Below are 17,970 nucleotides of genomic sequence, written 5' to 3'. Positions count from 1 at the left end.
TGGATTGTTCTTGATCTGAAAAGTTTGGCTGGTTTCAAACCCAAAATGTTTAGATGGGGACTTTGTTTTAAGAAATACCAAACAACATTTATTTTTGCCTGAAAATAACTTTTGTGCACTCTAAACAGTGTTTCTTACTAAGTAAAACAGCTTAGAAATATGTTTTTGTACTTACAAAAACAGCAGCTGTGGAATGGCTGACATATTATGTATTCCTTTTATTTTGAGTCCTAATACAACACTCACAATTACATATTATATCCAAGAGTTATTGGTCACTAACTGTTCCTCCTGTCCATATTGGCTGTATAGAAACTGTGAACTGTGAACTTGTCCTGTGTCTACTCCAGCCACTTAGATTGAAGCCCTTTCAAAACACTTTCACACATTTCATCAGTTTCTTTTGAATTATCTGATTGCTGAGCGGAACAAGCGACTCTACCCCCAGGTGGTTCAGTTATTCAAATTGCTGATAGCCAATCAGAGAAGAGCCTTCAGACTGAAGTGGACTCCCTAAAAAAACATCCTGTTACATCATCAGAAGGAGGAACTTTTACACCTCTTCTTTAACTTAAAGGTGTCACGTTTTCTATGGTTTCTCCTGGTTCTGGGAAGCCCTTTCACGACCTTCAAACAACCACCTGATCATTTTAAATTCACTACATAGAAGTCTAAAAATGCAAAAAGGAAGGTTCTGCTGGTGCCCCTACAGGCTGCTGTGTTCATTACTCCCACAATATGAAATCGATGGCGAAGCAAGACAATATGCTGATGTTGAGCAGGGAGATTCAGTTTGTGTGACAAAATAATCTCAACTCCACTCAAGCTTTTTTTCTGAGCTTTCAACCACATCTACACTTCTTTAGCGATTGGATCTAGCTCAGGCCTCATCACATGACCTAAATCTGATACATGATGAAGGATGATGAAAATCTCCTAATTTAAGACCAAAAGGGAACAGCCAAAACTTTAACAAAACACATGATTAGGATATAGAAATTATTGTTTCATTTATGAGCAAAAAAAAGGGCAGTGTGAGGAAAGTAGGGTAATCAAGATAACCACCCTCTCAGCACAGACATGACAAAACCCATTTTTTTAAAAGTCTCGCTGTTGGCTGCCTTTGAACTTGAATATTTAGTTCAGTGCTTGGGAGGCTGTCTGAACAGACCAATAAATACAAAATACTAAAGAAGACCATTTGCCGTTCGTCCTGATATTTCTAGGTCTATTATCCAATTTTGTCCAGTGTGATTTCTATTTGGTCATTATTTTTGATCAATTAATGCTGTTTCGTTTGGTTATGACTGTTAAATACATGTACATAGACAATTATATCTGTCTTTCCCTTCCATCATAAAGTCACTATTTAAACATTTTCCTATTTGAGATATTTTTTAAATTGTATTTTTGCTTGTGCAGATGCCCCTAAGTGCGGTTATGGACCTACAAGTGAGATTTTTTACCATCACAGGGTCGCACAGTGACTCATGATGGAGACGATGGCAGAGACGTAAGTTATTCAGAATTGATTAGGGTTAATGTCGTGACATCTCAGGGCAGCAGCAGGCATTTTTTCGCAATATTGGAGCCATAAAAGCTGGCAAAGTAGTGACACACTTTAAGCCACTTACGGGTGACATTTTCTTTCATTGAGAAACTCCTTTCCAATCCTCAAAGGTTTCACATTTAAAGACAGCTTGGGTCGCTGATCAGGCATTTGAGCCCTTTAAAGTCTGTCAGTCAGTGTCTGGTGGGCTGCATGCATTTATACCCACCTACAGTAGTTAGTCGTTTTCTCTGCTCAGATGTCAACAGTCATAGGTGAGTTTAGCCATATATACTTGTATTGAGATGGGGTGTAAAAATACAAATACACCTCAGCTACAAGAGACTGAATGAATATAACATCATCTGTCTGGAAATGCCGGATCAAAGCCAGTGACAGCATTGACTGGGAAGAGATCAAAGGTCATCGCAAAGGAGTCAGTGGACGGCCAGAGAAAGATCAAGGTGGACTATCAACATCTGAAGTCAGAAGCAGATGCATTTGAAAGCTTAGAGTAAAGGTAGTAAGAGGAGGAATATTTTGTCACACATGTTCATTATTAGCTGTTCGTAGAGCCTTACTAGGAGCAGAGATAAACGTGTGATGTGTATCCTGAGGGTGGCACTAGAGGAAAGGTAATGAGGCTCTGGACCAATGTTGGCTGGACGGAAAGATCATGCTGTTGTTTGAAAGTCGTGATAAAGCTTAGGGTTAATATTTACAACATACACTGTAAAGTAACTTATCAGAGCTCAGAAAAAATCAACGGGAGAAATGTTTATATGTTCTGTTTCCTCGTGGAGAGTGAGTAAGCTTCATTAAGAAAAGAGTTCCTTTGTTGTGGCAGGCTGTGAAAAGTTCCAGTAATGTGTTAAAAGTCTTAAGAAGTTCCTCGGGTTGAGTAAAAGTTTCTGCTCAGACGCCTTAAAAACTCCAGAAAGTTCTGGTCAGATTCAGTGACAGCAGGAAGGTGAAACCGACGGACTGTTCCCACCAGGCAACAGTCAGGACGAAAGGCCTCTTTCAATGTAAAACCAGGAAGTAGCCGGGTCCAGAGTGTAGAGTGAGTCTGTAACACGCTGGCAGTGGAGAGGACAGCAGGTATAAGCAGTAGTGTGGATATCAGCCGTCTATATATCATTTCAAAGTCTGGTTCCAAACATACAGCAATTGAGTCAACGGTAGGCGAAAACAAACTGTCCTGGATTAACAATCCTGATTTGGCTTAAGGCTTATTGTTTGAGGGTTTTGGGGAGTTTAAATGGAAGGAGTGAACACTGATTTTTTTTGTCTGGATTTTGTGTTGCCACAGAACCAAAAGAGAGAGTTTAAGTAGTAAAGGATAAAGGATAATTCCTCTATTCCACCTTGGTAGGGCTGTAGACACCATTGAGGACACGTGATGTCCGTGGTGATATTTAGGGTAGTTTGAGAAGGGTTACATGCCATCAATTACACACATAATACACATTTATAGTTTTTTAAAGATAATTTTGTTTTGTTTTTTAGTCTAAATATATTTAGATTTAATTGTTTTTTGGCAAAAAACTGAATGAATTACAGTTGAGGGGAATTATTTTTTTTCACTTTATATTTGGAAGTTGTTATGAAAGATTTATGTCTTCAGTAGAAACCAGTGGGCTTGGAGCTGAGAGCCACAGACATGAAGTCAGAAAGAACTGAGAGACAAATAAATCGTTCCGTTTGGTCTTTTCCTTTGTGGTCTTTTCCTTTGTGGTCATCAGACGTAGGAGGGTGGGGGAGGGCCACTTTACTCCCCAGGCCCTGATTTGCCATCGCCCCTGGTGTGATCCCATCCCAAGATGGTGTCCGGTTTAATTTCTCTTTCTCAACCTCGCAGTTTGTTTTCTCAAGACGCTGTATTTTAGGAACGAGTTGAGCATTAGTGCAGGGACGACTGAGGGAGGACATTGTGGCATCACAGTCCAGTGTTTATATAACTTGACGACATCTGCAGTAGTATTCGTTCACGGTTAGCTCGTCCAGCAAGAGGAAAAAAAGCGTGTTCGGAGGAAATTTGTCTCCTCCAAACTCTGAGGACCCGACCCAAACAGACCTTAACTGAGTCCACACGTTCTTGTCTTTGTCTTCTTCTTTGTGGTTGGTCTCAACACAAGCTGCATCTTTAGCCTGTGAATCACAGCGATTTATCCAGGAGCGGGTTTCGAGGATTGTTGAGATATTTTTTAGATTCTTGTAAATTCTGGTTCCTACCGAATCCTAGTTTTGAATTCTTATTTCAATCAAACCAAAATATATTCGAAACAAACCCTAGCTTTGTTTTCAGTAGATTCCGGCTGCCACAAAGAGTAATTTGTCAAACATGATGAGGTACTTTGGGGTTCTTTTTAGTTATAACGTCAAAGAAAGAAACAAATATAAATATTCTCTATGATTGGAACATTTCAGTCTCTGTTCTGTTCTGGTTTGGATAAAATCACAATCGGTTGCTGGGACGTTTCAGACCCGAGGAGGAGATCCAGACAGGTGAGGGTTCTGTCCTCTCAAGTCTTCTTTTGAAGGAGGTTGTAGGATTGAATCCCTGCAGACGTGATCGCAGAGCTGATGTCTCTCCAACAAACTGGAGGTCAGAAGTGAAAGGTAGCCAGGTCCGACTCCCCCCCACCGACGCTGCCATCAGTAGGGTGTGAAGAGGATCGATCCTTGGCTCGCTCTCATTGGTCCAGGAGCCGGACGCAGGAAGGAGGTGGTGAAGAGGGACGAGGAGGTTGGAGGGCGAGGACAGAGAGAGATTGTTGGGGTGAGGCGGGAGGAGATGGGAGTGAGGAGGGAGGAGGAGAGAGGGGCGGGAGGAAGGGAGATGGTGGAAGTGAGGGAGCAGGGTGGAGGAGCAAAGGGATTAGAGAGGAAGGGCGGAGAGAGGGAGGGCTTCACCAACTCCTTCTGGAGGCAAGGAGAGGAAACAAGGGGAGGAGAGGAGATAAAGGGAGGAGAGGAAACCAAGAGAAGAGAGGCAACAAGGAGAGGAGATGAGTGGAATGGCAACAAGGAGAGAAGAGATTTTTTGAAAAATTGAGTAAATACAAAATCAAATAAAAGTATTAAACAATTAACCCAGGAGCAAATAAAAATGTCTTGTGAAATCGATTCTTACAGTCCTCAAGTATTGATTTATAGCAGCTTTTATCGATTTTATTGATTTTATTGATCTGCACTACACTCTACTTAATTGTGGTTCATACCAATAAAGCATATGTGAATTTGAATGAGAGAGAGAGAGAGAGAGAGAGAGAGAGAGAGAGTGTGGAGTGTGTGGTAGAGAGACACTTACTGTGAGCGAGCTGTGCTGCTGTTTGTTGTAAGGACTGTATTTGGGTTTGCTGGGTTTTCCTGCCACTCTGTCCTTGTGCCTCCTGCTGGAGATGTGCTGCAACAACAACAAACATTGATATTCTACTAATATATCACATTGGTAAACTATGGCTGTGTCCAAAAATCACTTCCTCTTTACGGTAGCGCACCATATTTACTATGACCTTTTATTTTAATGTCCGAATTCTGAGTGTGTAAATGTGTCCGCAGTATAAGTGCTCTCAAACATTTCACAATGGTAGCTACAATAAAGAGTAGTGTCCATGAAGTAACATGTAGCCTAGTTTATGCTAATCCCACAATGCATTTTATAGATGTAAAAACAACAGTCGACAAAGCAAAATGATTTATAAGTGCCCGAAAATAAGTACAATACCGGGACCCTGAAACTCAGCAGCTAAATGGAATTCAGCCACCATTCATTTGATTATTTACACCTGTGCTTTTCCTACTGTGACATGTCAAAAATGCATTCTGTGAAAAAGGCCTAAATCATTTAATCAATTAATGATTTGTTTTTTCATAAATCACTGTATTCAATGTAGTAATGTCCAAACCATTTTTTCTCCAAATTATGACGTATTCTAACTAAACTACTCGTACAATTTATTTTGGCAATACTCAACTTATTTAGGTTTTATGTTAATAAAGCAAATTTGCGAAAGAGAATGATGAGAGAAGACGTTAAGACAGTTTTCCAAAAAAATAAAACATTTAGAGAACGAGCAGAAATCAATAATCATTTTAAATCCCGTAAAGAATTCGTCAAGTCAAATACAGAAAGATAACACGTTGCTGAAACGTCAGCTTATAGAGTAAAGGCTATGCTGCATATCCGGCAAACTACACTGCTGCTTCATTTTCAAGTTGTTTCACTTGTTTGCTGTCTAATGCAGTGGAACAATCGTCCCCTTAGCTCCACAGCACACACGAAATAAAGCCATTAACTAAAAGCTGAATATGTTAAAGTTTCAATGTTTTAAGCTGCTTTACCATGAGTCTGATCATGAGGAGATTGTTTGTAGATCTGGAGAAGAACAGTGAAAGATTTGCGTTCGTATAAAGTAACGTTGAAAGTAAGAATGATGTTTCTACCTGTTTGAGTTGGATCTCGGAGTTGACATGGACGTCACAGATCTGGCAATGGAAGGTTTTGTTCTGCAGGCCGGAGCCCTTCAGCACAGAGCCGCTGACGCTCTTCAGCTTGGCTCCGGTTCGAGGGTAGGCCTTGATTGGGCCGGCACCGCTCCGAGCCTCCAGCATCGTCTTGTGCTTTGAACCTGCAAACAGGACACACGGAAACCAAAGTTCTAATAAACAGGAAACGTGATGACAATCACAAACCCTGTGTACTTTCAATTTTTGCTGCTCCTTTTTCAAATCATCCATCAGTTTTAAGATAGAATTTCTTCCTTCCAGCCCACTACACTGCAGAGAATTGAAATTTGCTGTAATAATCATAATCACGTGGTAACACAAGTGTTGAAAGCTCTCATGACGTATATGAAGCATGGGATTTAGACATCACTCAAGCTCCTACTGAAGAAATAATAAATGGTGTCAGATCAGATATCTTCTTGCTCCTCCTCACCTGCATTATGAGCCTCCAGCTGAGACAGAGAGTTGACAGCAACTTTGCACAGAGAGCAGTACAGCAGCTTCTTGGCCTTCTCCTCCTCGGACTCCACTGAGAGAGGAGCGTCCTGGGAGGAGGCCTGGGAAGGAGGAGCTGATGAAGAGGAGGTGACAGGAGCTGGAGGAGCAGGAAGCTGAGAGGCTTTGGAAGACGGGGGAGAGGAGGAAGAAGTGGAGAAGAAGCCCGGGGCAGGGAGAGCGGTGGGGGGACTGGAGGGAGGAGGCTCGCTCCCTGGTCTGCTAGAGGAGGGGGAGGCGGAGGAAGAAGGGGAGGAGGAGCAGGGGAGGCGGAAGGGTTTGAGAGGAAAGGAGTCGGCCAGGCTGACTAAGAGATCTGGAGGGAGGAAAGAGAGGGGGAAGAAATGAAAACACCTTGCGATATACAAACCGTACTCAACATTAACAGTGTTTACATCTGTCTTATTAAAATCAACCTGTGTGCTGATTGGTGCTGCAGTTAGCTGAGACAGGAGGGGCGGGGCAAACAGGACTTGGGATGCTCCCATTGGTCTCTCCAGTGATCGTCTGCTTGGCCTTGGTCTTGTTCTCCTGAGACTTGATTTTCTTGACGTGACGACTGCCTCTGTAATGAGCTTCTGCCTGAGACTGAAGCAAGAGACAGAAATGTTTTATATTTCTGTTTGTTTCTGCCATCTACAGAAGTCCTGATGTCACTTCTTGTATAGCCACCCTTCCTCTAGCTTTAGAGACTCGGTACAATCTTGAGGGTTTTATTTCACCAGTCTTTCTAAAAACTGTAATATTGCAGTTTTCAGAAAGACTGGTGAAATAAAACCCATTTATTTATAAAAGAGTATTCCATAAATGTAGCATTGCACACCTATAACTTTGTTGGACTCATGAAGGAAAGTTTTTTTTTTTTAAGTATAAAAATTGATGCAGCAGAACCAGATCATCTTTTTTATCCTGGCTCCTACATTACCCAGAATGCAACTCAACCATCACAGTGCATTATGCTAGCAGCTGCTAATGTATAGCCTCAAGCAGAGATGAGGAGAGGTCCGGTAACCTCACTTCTTTCTAACTCCACACCTCCCTAATTTGACATTTCATGTCTGCTGTCTAAACAAGAGTAAGAGCAATGGTGCTTTAAACTAAATGCTAATGTCCGCATGCTAACATGCTCACAGTGCTGACATGCAAATGTTAAGCGAGTAATTTACCAGGTTTACCATCTTAATTTAGATAGCATCTTAGCATTTGCTAATTAACACTTAACACAAAGTGCAGTTGCTGATAAGAATGTTAGTAGTTCTGAAAGTATTAAATCACAAATAATAAAAAAAATACCTGGTTGCAATAATCTGTGTGCATTAACATGAGATTTTCACATAGACTATTATTGAAGTGGACGTAGTCACCCAAAATGTCACCCAAAATGTTACAATTAACTTTCATGAAGTGAAAACAGGGTTAAACTTCTAAGATGAAAACACAAACAACTCCCAGATCGGACAACGGTGTTGTTGCGACAAGGTAGCCCCGCCCTAAATCATACCCTGCTGTATGATCTATTGTACTCTAAATGGTCCATTATCTACTATTAACATCATGCTGTATTGAAGAAGACTTAAATCTAGTGATAGAAAAGTAGGGTCATTTTCTTATAGACTTCTATACAATCAGGCTTCTTCTTGCAACCAGTGGAGTCACCCCCTGATGGCCATTAGAAAGAATGCAAGTTCAAGCCACTTTCACATTGACTTTACTTTTCAGACATAGAGGTTGCTGCCTGTTTTTGTCATTATCCAGATAAGATATCCAAATACAGATAGCCTGCTAATACCAGGTGGAGATGGAGTCTTTCATCTGTCTGCGAGCCACTGTGTTGTATATGGACTTGAAATGTGAACCCTGAATTGTGTTTGTGTGAGCAGTTCAGATAAACAGAATAACTCGACACTGTTAAAACATCATCAGTCATGTCACCACGCATTGTAACAATCCCAGAGTGACAGAGACAGTACACTGAAACAAACCTCCAGGTTAACAGTGTCCTCATGTGACTGTCTGGAAGCTCTATGATTCAGCTTTTTATTCAGTTTATTAGACTGAGTTAATGCTGCCCTTTTACTCCTCTCCTTGTCTCCTCTCCTCAACAGTGATTCCTGTTTTCATGTTCACTCATGCTAATTTTAACAGCTCATAAATTAGTCACGTTTGACTGGCGTGTCACCAACGATGCAACTTGCACCTCTTAGCAGTCACTGTGTGAATGAGCTGAGTGTCATTTAAACTGCACTGTAATAATATAGATGGCAGGGGTTATACCTGATTATACTAACCTGCTGTTTTGCAGGAATGCCTGACAGGATGATCCAGTATACAAAAACAAAAAAGCCTCAAAAATATCAGTCTCATCTAAATCAAGCATCATCAGGAAATCTTTTTTTTCTTAGAAGTGCAAATAAAAATGTTAATCGTGTCCTCAGGAAATCTCCTCAAAGGACGAGTCCAACATCAACTACTGACAGTTAATCTGTGCATTTAGACAAGGAGGGTCATTAGCCTAGCTTAACAGAAACTGGTTGCAGGAGGAAACTGTTGTGAGAAAATACACTGCAAATGTTGGTCATTTAGCAAGGATTTACAGCTAGCTATGCTAATATTAGCTAAAAGGTAAATAATAATTTTAGAGCCTACTATTTGTTATATATTATATTCTTCTCTTCAATACCGTTTTCATTTTTTCCCTAAAAAACACAGATTTAAGTTGCTAATGATATAACATTTATAAGCAAGTGATAACTTTATCTTTTAGCAAATATGTGAACTAAAGTAAACAAGCAACCAAGGAATATAGAGAAGCACCAGGAACCGGGAATCCCAGGAATTTGATTAAGGTATAACTTCAGCTTCAGTCAAAACATATATATATTTTAAGCAGTACTAATTGGTTTATGCCTAGAACGTAACTAGTTTTTCCTGTTTTCATGAAATCATATTTGTTGGGATGGACGTGCATTCCCGGGACTCCCATTTAAACCCTAGTGTCCAGGTTGTATTTAAAGCTAAGCAAAAAGACTAGAAGCTGGGGAGAATTGCTTGTCTCTTGTTCTTTCAAAAGTAAAAAAAAGAGAAAATACACTGTGAATTTGGTAATTTTCAACATCATAACACTCTGTGAGGTCCTGGTGGGACTATCACACATGATCTCTTGCTATTTTCACAATAATGAAATAAAAGAATGAGGGCAACATAACATAAGCTAGCAAGCTAATTTTGGAGCACACTTTATGTTCAACACTGTTTTCATTTCTTTCAATCCTGCACTGAGTTTGGTTGCTAATGAGAGCTGAGGTTATCAGCTTGACATTTTAGCAATCACCTTTCTGTATGTCTTCTGCAAATTTAGATGAGATGATTGATATTTTCATCTCAAAACATCCAGTGCGAGATCCAGGATATTTAGCCTAGCTTAGCACAACTAGAAGCAGAGGGGACACTGCTAACCCTAACTTCAAATATGTCTGATTTACATGTAGTATGTTGTTTTATCAGCAGGTTTAGAAATAGAAATGTGAAATTGTTGACCAAAAACCACTGGGCGCAGTGACTGCATCTCAAAACGTCTGTCCATTGTTTGGAGTAGGCAGGACAACAGCATGTAAGTCAGATAGCTTTGAATTACTCGTTGGAGGGTGTATATTTTTTGCTTCTCTCCCTTCCAGTCTTTGTGCTAAGAAAGGCTAAACAGGTCCGGGATGAAACACCCGATGTTCTCATCTGACTCTGGGGAAGACAGAAAATAAGAGGATTTTCTAGAAATGTCAGACTAGTCTTTTAAATGTGCTTCAGACATTTAGATCGCAGCATGACGAGAATGCAGATGTGCAGATGCAGACATGACAGGGAGATGATCATAGAAGAATACAGTAATCAAAATGAGTGGAAGGGTGTGAAGAATCAGATTTAGTAAACAGGTTAAACACACATAGAAAAACAAACATTGACACTTACATCAGAATTAAACCTTAGCTGGCAGACGTTGCATGAGATGACCTGTTTCCTCTTGGGCACCAAACTAACACCAAAGGTGTGGTTGATGACGGCCTTCTGTACCGGGTCCATCTGCGGGGTTACACACAGAGGTCAGAGGTCAGCAGCCTGCTTGGCAGAACAGTGATGACAGAGTGATGTTGACAGAGTGACAGGTCTCTTTATCACAATCAGTCTGTACCGCCTTCAGCTACAGCACCCTGTCACTGTTACTGTCCCTCACACACACACGCACGCACGCACACACACACACACACACACACACACACACACACACACACACACACACACACACACCCTGTACTTCTATCTCTGTCTTCTATCTTCTATCTCAGTGAGGACCATCCAAGTCTGAACCATGAAACAGGCCTTTGCCAAAATGTCCTCTCTTTCCAAAAACTAAAATTGGTCCTCATAAAGTCATATGTACAAGAACACACACACAAAGTCATACCGTGTTGAAGTTCGGAAAAAGACCAACTGGCGGCGTTGTCTCGACAGGAAACGTCAGGAATGGTTTCATCATCACCGAGGGACCAGTGGCGCCAATTAGCCCTGGCACAGCTCCGCCCACTGCACCACACCCACTTCCTGGAAACAAACAGAGAGAGTCTGAATAATGGATTTACAATATCTGATGACACCGTTATTGATTAGGGTATTCTTTAGTTTTTGGTACATCACTGGAGGTGATTGGCGGTCCATTTAACCTCAAACAAAAAAGGGGATGTCATTTCAAAATGGCTCCACACATAGAAATAGACAAGACATCTTTAATACTTTGGATGTTCTTACAGAGAGAATATTAAACAACACTTTGTGATCTTACAGATGTGTACTCTCTTGTGTAAATAATAACATTTTTGCCCAGGGTGAAACTGATATTTGAATATAACATTTCTACAAACTACATCACTCCGCTCTCGCCTTCTTCTTCAATGGAACGTACATATTGCATTTCGCAGGCAAGCTGGAGACACCTGTGAAATTATGAAAATACCTTTGAAGACACAACGCATTCTAGATAACAAATAAAACATTCCGATGTTACTTTTTCTCTAAGGTTTGAGTAGGGAGTCACAAACAAGACCAAATACAGGCTTTGATTTGAGAAAAAAATAATAGTAATTGATTCCAATTCAAAGTGCTTTGCATAAAACATCAAAAGACAAAGTGCAAAAGAAACACATTATAAAAGGACATTTAAATACAATTAACAACAGTCATAATAAGTCCAAAGCAAAAATGTAATAAGGCAGGTGTAATGCAAGAATAAAGGTTTCAGTGCACTACAAGAAATTACTTAATAAAGAGCCAAGGCAAACACAAAATACTTCAGCCTTGATTAAAAAGAATTGAGGGTTGCAGCTGACCTGCAGTTTTCTGGGATATTGTTCCAGATATATGGTACATAAAAACTGAACTGTTTCTCCGTGTTTGGTTTTGGCTCTGGGGACAGAAAGCGGACCTGTTCCAGACAACCTGAGAGGCCTGGATGGTTCATAATGTAGCAGATAATCAGAAAAGAAATTTGGCCCTAAACCATTCAGTGCTTTATGCACCAACAGTAGCATTTTAAAGTCAATTATTTTACATACAGGAAGACAGTCAAAAGACCTTATAAGTGGACTGATGTGATCCATTTTCTTGGTCTTGAGGACTCAAGCAGCAGTAGGCTGAATCAGCCCCTGTCTAACCCATTTTTAGGGAGACCTGTATGGACACCATTACAGTAGAGAACAGAGTACAGAATATAAGTGCATGGTTTTTCCAAAACCTGATGAGACATAAATCCCTTAATCCTTGAAATATTATTCTTAAAGTGATAGGATTGAGTGAATGTCTCAATGTGGCTGCTGAGACTCAAGTCTGAATCCATAACTACATCGATTTCTGGCTCGGTCTGTGGTTTATTACATTACCGTTGAAATTGAACACTGACTTTTAATCATTGCTCCTTGGCTCCAAAAAAAACTACCTCAGTCTCGTCTTTGTTCAACTGAAAAAAACATCTGACACATCCAGTTGATTTGTTCAATGGACTTACTCAGTGCTTGTATTGGACCATAGTCCCCTGGTGATAGGCAAATGTGTGTGTCATCTGCAAATTTATGGTAACTTCAATTCATTTTGTATAGCCCCAAATCACAAATTTACCTCAGAGGGCTTTACAATCTGTACACATACGACATCCTCTGTCCCAGGACCCTGGGGAAAACCTCCCCCCACAAAAACCTTAAGAAACTACAGGGAGAGCAACAGAGGAGGGATCCCTCTCTTAGGATGGGCAGAAGTGCAATAGATGTCATGTGTACAGAATGAACAACATAACAGAGTTATGTTCAATGCACCAACTTACTTTGTTGTTTTCCATAATCAGTGGAAACATGAAGATGTTAAACAGAGGAGGCCCCAGAGTGGAGCCTTGGGGAACTCTGCATGTCATATTTGCCCACTCAGATATATGATCATGTCGAGACACAAAGTAGCCCAGTGTTCCAGTCGGTCTAGTAATATGTTAACAAACTGTTGGACCAGTAACCATTAGTGTTAACGTAAGCAGGTCAGTAAATCTACCCTTCTTGGCAAAGAGGCACAACAGAAATCCAACTCCCACTGATATTTATGTAATTTCAACCTGGAGATCTGAGCAGCTGATTTGCTCTACAGTAACAAGCATGAAGAACATATGGAGCTGCAGCTGCTGGGGGCAGACAGAGTTAATACAAAAAAAGAGCAAGAAGGTGAATGTGTGGCTCACATAATGAGTCTATGTGCTTTGTTGCCACAGGGCCAGTAAGAGTTCATCTCCATTTAAAGAGGCAGAGGGTTGCTAAGAACATTACAATACACATTTAAAACCAAGAGTCGTGCACATCATTTTTGTAACATTCATGTGTGCGGTGGGCCGTTTGAGGAAAAGTAGTGCTGCATCTGACGGTGTGAATCCAAATGTAATATGAGGAGGTGTTACATACACTGTATACATACACAAATACAAAAAGTAGATCGGATGAAACAAAAGTTTATTTCTTCTATCTGTTTATGGTCACAGTTTGAAGAAGCCCTGCAGTGAATTCTTTCATAACAACATAGTGTGGGAGGAAACACTGAGAGCAACTGAATCAGCCCTGACAGAGGAGGAGGAGGAGGAGGAAGAAGAGGAGGAAGAGGAAGAGGAGGAGGAGGAGAAGTTACTGGTTTTGTCCATCTGTCTAAGTTTAGTTAGGTAAACCCATTCTGTCCCATTTTAAATACACTATAAACCCATCAAACCAATCATTTTTTGATCAAAACATTTTTCAATTTATCGGTATCGGCTATGAGCCCGATCCAATGAATTTTACATCAGCTTTCACACAGGTGTCAACTCTCCATCTCTCCGCTGTGAGCTCTTTGTGTGTGTAAGAGTAGCGAAACATGCATTATGTTATTTACCTAATTTATGTGCCCTCCTTTCATGTCAGTTCAGTGTCAGACCCTCTTGCATTCTGCTGTCATCTATACTGCATGGTGGTTCTCTGTGAACAGCACAGACAGCGGTGGAGAGTGGACCAAAGACAAACACACTCACCGCGCCACTGCGAGTGCAACAAAAGCATCACGAGCAAAAAGCCAATAAGCGTAACTTCTGAATGTAATCCGCCCAAAGGATGTGCTGACGACAACAATAAACACTCAATAAAATACAGATCATTCAAGTAACTCTGGCAGAGGCTGCACTGTAGCAACAGACACTGGAGGACACTTTTAAAGGGAGAGAAAAAATCCTACGATTGCTGAGACGGTTTGTTACATGACCCACTCTGAATGTACTGTGGCCTATTTTAACCCATGCTAAATGAACTGTACCCACTGAAAATGACTTATAGCACATGCTAACCCAATCTAAATGCCTTACAACCCATAAACCACTGTAAATGTATTGTGACACATTTGAACCCATGCTAAATGAACTCTTACCCATTTTAACTTACTGTAAATGCCTTATAACCCATGCTAACCCAATATAAATGCCTTATAACCCATTCTAACCCATTATAAATGCACTATAATCCATACTAAATGAAGTGTTACCCATGTCAACCCAGTCTAGATGCCTTATAATCCATTCTAACCCATTCTAAATGCCTTATAACCCATTCTAACCCATTATAAATGTACTATAATCCATTGTGACATGTTTTGAATTCAGTTATAACCCTTAAATATTGATCTCAATAAACTGGATTGAGGGGTTTGGTTAGACCAGGCCAGGCCAGGTCAGCTGTGGGTATATTTTCCGACTGGCATTAAGATAGCTGTGGATTAGAATTCTGGGACAATGGAAGCCTTACAATCTCTTCAAGGACCTCTGAAACTACCTCAAGGACCATTTGAACCTCCTTAAGGACAACTTAAACCACAACAAGGACTCCTCGAACATCTTGAAGTGACTATTGAAGCCTTCTCCGGGACTCCTTCAGCCTTTACGTTTAAAAGAAATCAGATCTTTTTTCCGGTATAATTTTTTCAGTGTCCATCAACACTGTACTTGAATATCCAGTGATTGATATCCTGCGCTTAATTTTGTCATTTAAAAAATGTGAATGTATGACATACTGAAAACAGAGTCATATTAAGAGTGCAGTCGGACATGTTTTCCTGTATCAGTATGAATTAGAGATATGTTTTGGTATGTGCGTGTGTGATGAATGGTGTGGTGACAGGGTCGTTTTAATTCTGTCCTCCTGTCCTCTGAGATCTTGTTACAACACACACACGCGCATGCACACACACACACACACACACACACACACACACACACACACACACACACACACACACACACACACACACACACACACACACACACACAGTAACCCTGCTGTCTTACAGTAAGTTGCTGATCTAAGAAGTTGCTATAAATACTGCCACACATCTGCTACTGCATTTGCATGGAGACGACCAGTTTAGTCTGATACTACCTAATAAATCAGATCACATACAAGGAATCTGCCTTGGTGTTTTGGTGCATGACGATCACCATAAACATAGTAAGAGAAAAGTAAAACAGCAAAAGTCAGGATTATACATTATTTCATTCAATAAAGAGTGACTGAAGCGGGAAACAAGTTCTCAGAGCCGGCAAGCTATAGATAGGTTGGTCGCTAAACAGACAATTAGTTCACACAATTTATTGTTCAACTCCTGTCACCAACTGTCCATAAACTATCCCTCTTTTGTGGAGCAGTTTAATACACCGACAGAGGTCAGTGGCCTTGCACACCAGTACTTATCCTGGATAATGCAGCGTGAGGATGTGCAGAGCTAGCCTCTAACCACAGCTGTTCCATTGAATTGTTTATTTTGCTGCAGAATTTCAATATTTTAAATGCAGTTCTTAAACTGTAAGTGATCAAAGGGTCTTTTACCGGTGTAGTGTTTGCTGGCATCAGCAGCTGCTGAGATTAAATGGCCTTTGAATTCATTGTAAACCCTTTCTGATTCTTCGTGTCCAGTTTCCTGCGGGTCAGTCTAGTTTTATCTGCTGCGGTAAGATTTATGATTGTGGCTACAGCCAGGGTTATCTCTGGCATTCACACCTCACAAAGACACACATGTATATACACACACACACACACACACACACACACACACACATTGTCATATGATGAAGACGTAAGAAGGAAAATCGGCTCGGCTGTATCGTCAGCTGCAGACTGAGGCTCCTGTAACTGATCTGACCTGCAGAGCTCTGTGTCATCTGTCACAAACCACCCCCCATAATGTAGCCAATGGCTGTGGTTTCTAGGAAGTGTGTCTGATATTTAATTACTCACATCCCCCCACTGGTTTATGAATCCAAATGGGACAAACGTCACATTTATTTGCATGAAATGTCAAACAGAACATCCCTGGTGTTCCTACGGTTAGAAAAAAATTATCGAGGCTGTGGAGAGGTGCAGTGATGAGCCAATATGCATCACAGCAGTTTAAAACAAAAATCCATTTATAAATACTCTGGAATAATGACTTGTGTTGCCGATGGTTTATCCACAAATAACTTCAGTTATCTGGTTATTATTCTTAAAATGACATATTTTTGTAAAATCTGGACTGTTAAACTTCATAAACAAACAATATCACCACTTCAGTAACTCGTTGAACCTCCTCGAGGATCCCTTTTTTTCAGCTATAATGCAAGAATGCAAACCATAATGTTATTCTCTTACCCTTTGTGTGTGCTTGTGTTTGTCTTCTGGTTTGCTTTTCCACAAACAGATATAAGATTAAAAAAAAGTAGAGAGGAATAAACTTAGAAGCAAGACCTTTTCAGTTTTGTTTTAAAAACGGTACACCTCAAGCTATGAATGGACTAAGACACTGGTATATTTAAATTATAGTGATACTTTAGCAAACCAACTAGAGAAAATGACATCTTCATTTGAAAAGAAAAGAAAGACAGAAAGATTCACAACAGCTTGGCATTTTTCAACTTAACAGCTTAATATGTTGTGAACGTTACACAGCATGCTGCTGTCGCGCAGCCTGAACCTATACTGTGAAAGGAAACGTAGTGACAGAACGACGTCTGTCACCATGAGCTGCATGCTGGTTTGAGATAGGACAAAAATTAAGGAAGGGAAAGAAAAAAAAAAGGTTTTTGGGCAACTTACACACAAACACACAGTGCCAGATATGCGTAATTAAAATAATACTTGCACATAGCAAGCAGTCATACCGGTGCTTTTCTGAATGACAGAGATACTTTGATATCCTGCAGCAGTCATGTAGTCGTTAATCAACATTGCTCTTTTGTTGTTGTACAGATTTCAGCTTTAACACATACAGAGGATTCACTTTAAATCCATGAAAAGATTTTTAAACATTAGTAAGCCGAGTTGACAGAGCCGACCTTTGAGGGAATAAAGAGCCTGAAAATCTGAAACAGAGGAACATATAGTAGCTTATTTGCTGCGTTGCACCATCCAGTTTGATATAAACTGCTCCACTAAAGAGGAATGATTATGAAACGGATTTCATACAACAAATATTTCTCTTGAATTTATTGTCCCCTAGATAATAAGCTAATGAGCTAATGAGCTTGCAAACTTACAAGTTGTACAGTTGACTGATATTTTGAAAGTAAGTAAGTAAGTAAGTCAAATTTATTTATAAAGCGCTTTTCACAGACAAAAGTCATGAAGTGCTTAACAGGGCAGAAATTACAAGCATAAAAAACACAATGTGACCATATGGCCAATAATTTACATACACACAAAATTAAAACATAGTTTAAATGCAGGTCTAGGACATGGGTTTTACCCAAACGCCAGTCTAAAGAGGTGCGTTTTGAGATGGTTTCTGAAAGTGTTTACAGAATCTGCGAGGCGTAGAGGTGCAGGCAGAGCATTCCACCGCCTCGGTGC

At 40.4% G+C, this 17,970-nt stretch overlaps 1 protein-coding gene across 1 annotated transcript in view; it reads right to left on the bottom strand.

The window, feature by feature from the left end:
* Positions 1–4,207: 4,207 nt before the first annotated feature.
* Positions 4,208–17,970, bottom strand: part of znf385b (zinc finger protein 385B) — a 30,107-nt gene continuing 16,344 nt past the window's right edge. Inside the window, exons 4-10 of the mRNA XM_076081879.1 lie at positions 11,013–11,122; positions 10,520–10,630; positions 6,976–7,144; positions 6,495–6,728; positions 5,999–6,183; positions 4,849–4,958; positions 4,208–4,484 (exon numbers count right to left, since the gene is read on the bottom strand). Of these exons, the coding sequence (XP_075937994.1) occupies positions 4,208–4,484; positions 4,849–4,958; positions 5,999–6,183; positions 6,495–6,728; positions 6,976–7,144; positions 10,520–10,630; positions 11,013–11,122 (1,196 nt within the window). The remainder of the gene's footprint in view (positions 4,485–4,848; positions 4,959–5,998; positions 6,184–6,494; positions 6,729–6,975; positions 7,145–10,519; positions 10,631–11,012; positions 11,123–17,970) is intronic.

Source organism: Anarhichas minor, unplaced genomic scaffold (genome assembly GCF_050575085.1).
Source record: "Anarhichas minor isolate MPS153535 unplaced genomic scaffold, ASM5057508v1 ptg000087l, whole genome shotgun sequence".
NCBI classification, from domain to species: domain Eukaryota; kingdom Metazoa; phylum Chordata; class Actinopteri; order Perciformes; family Anarhichadidae; genus Anarhichas; species Anarhichas minor.
The sequence above is the reverse complement of the archived record's forward strand: the minus strand, read 5'-3'. Positions and strand labels throughout refer to the sequence as shown.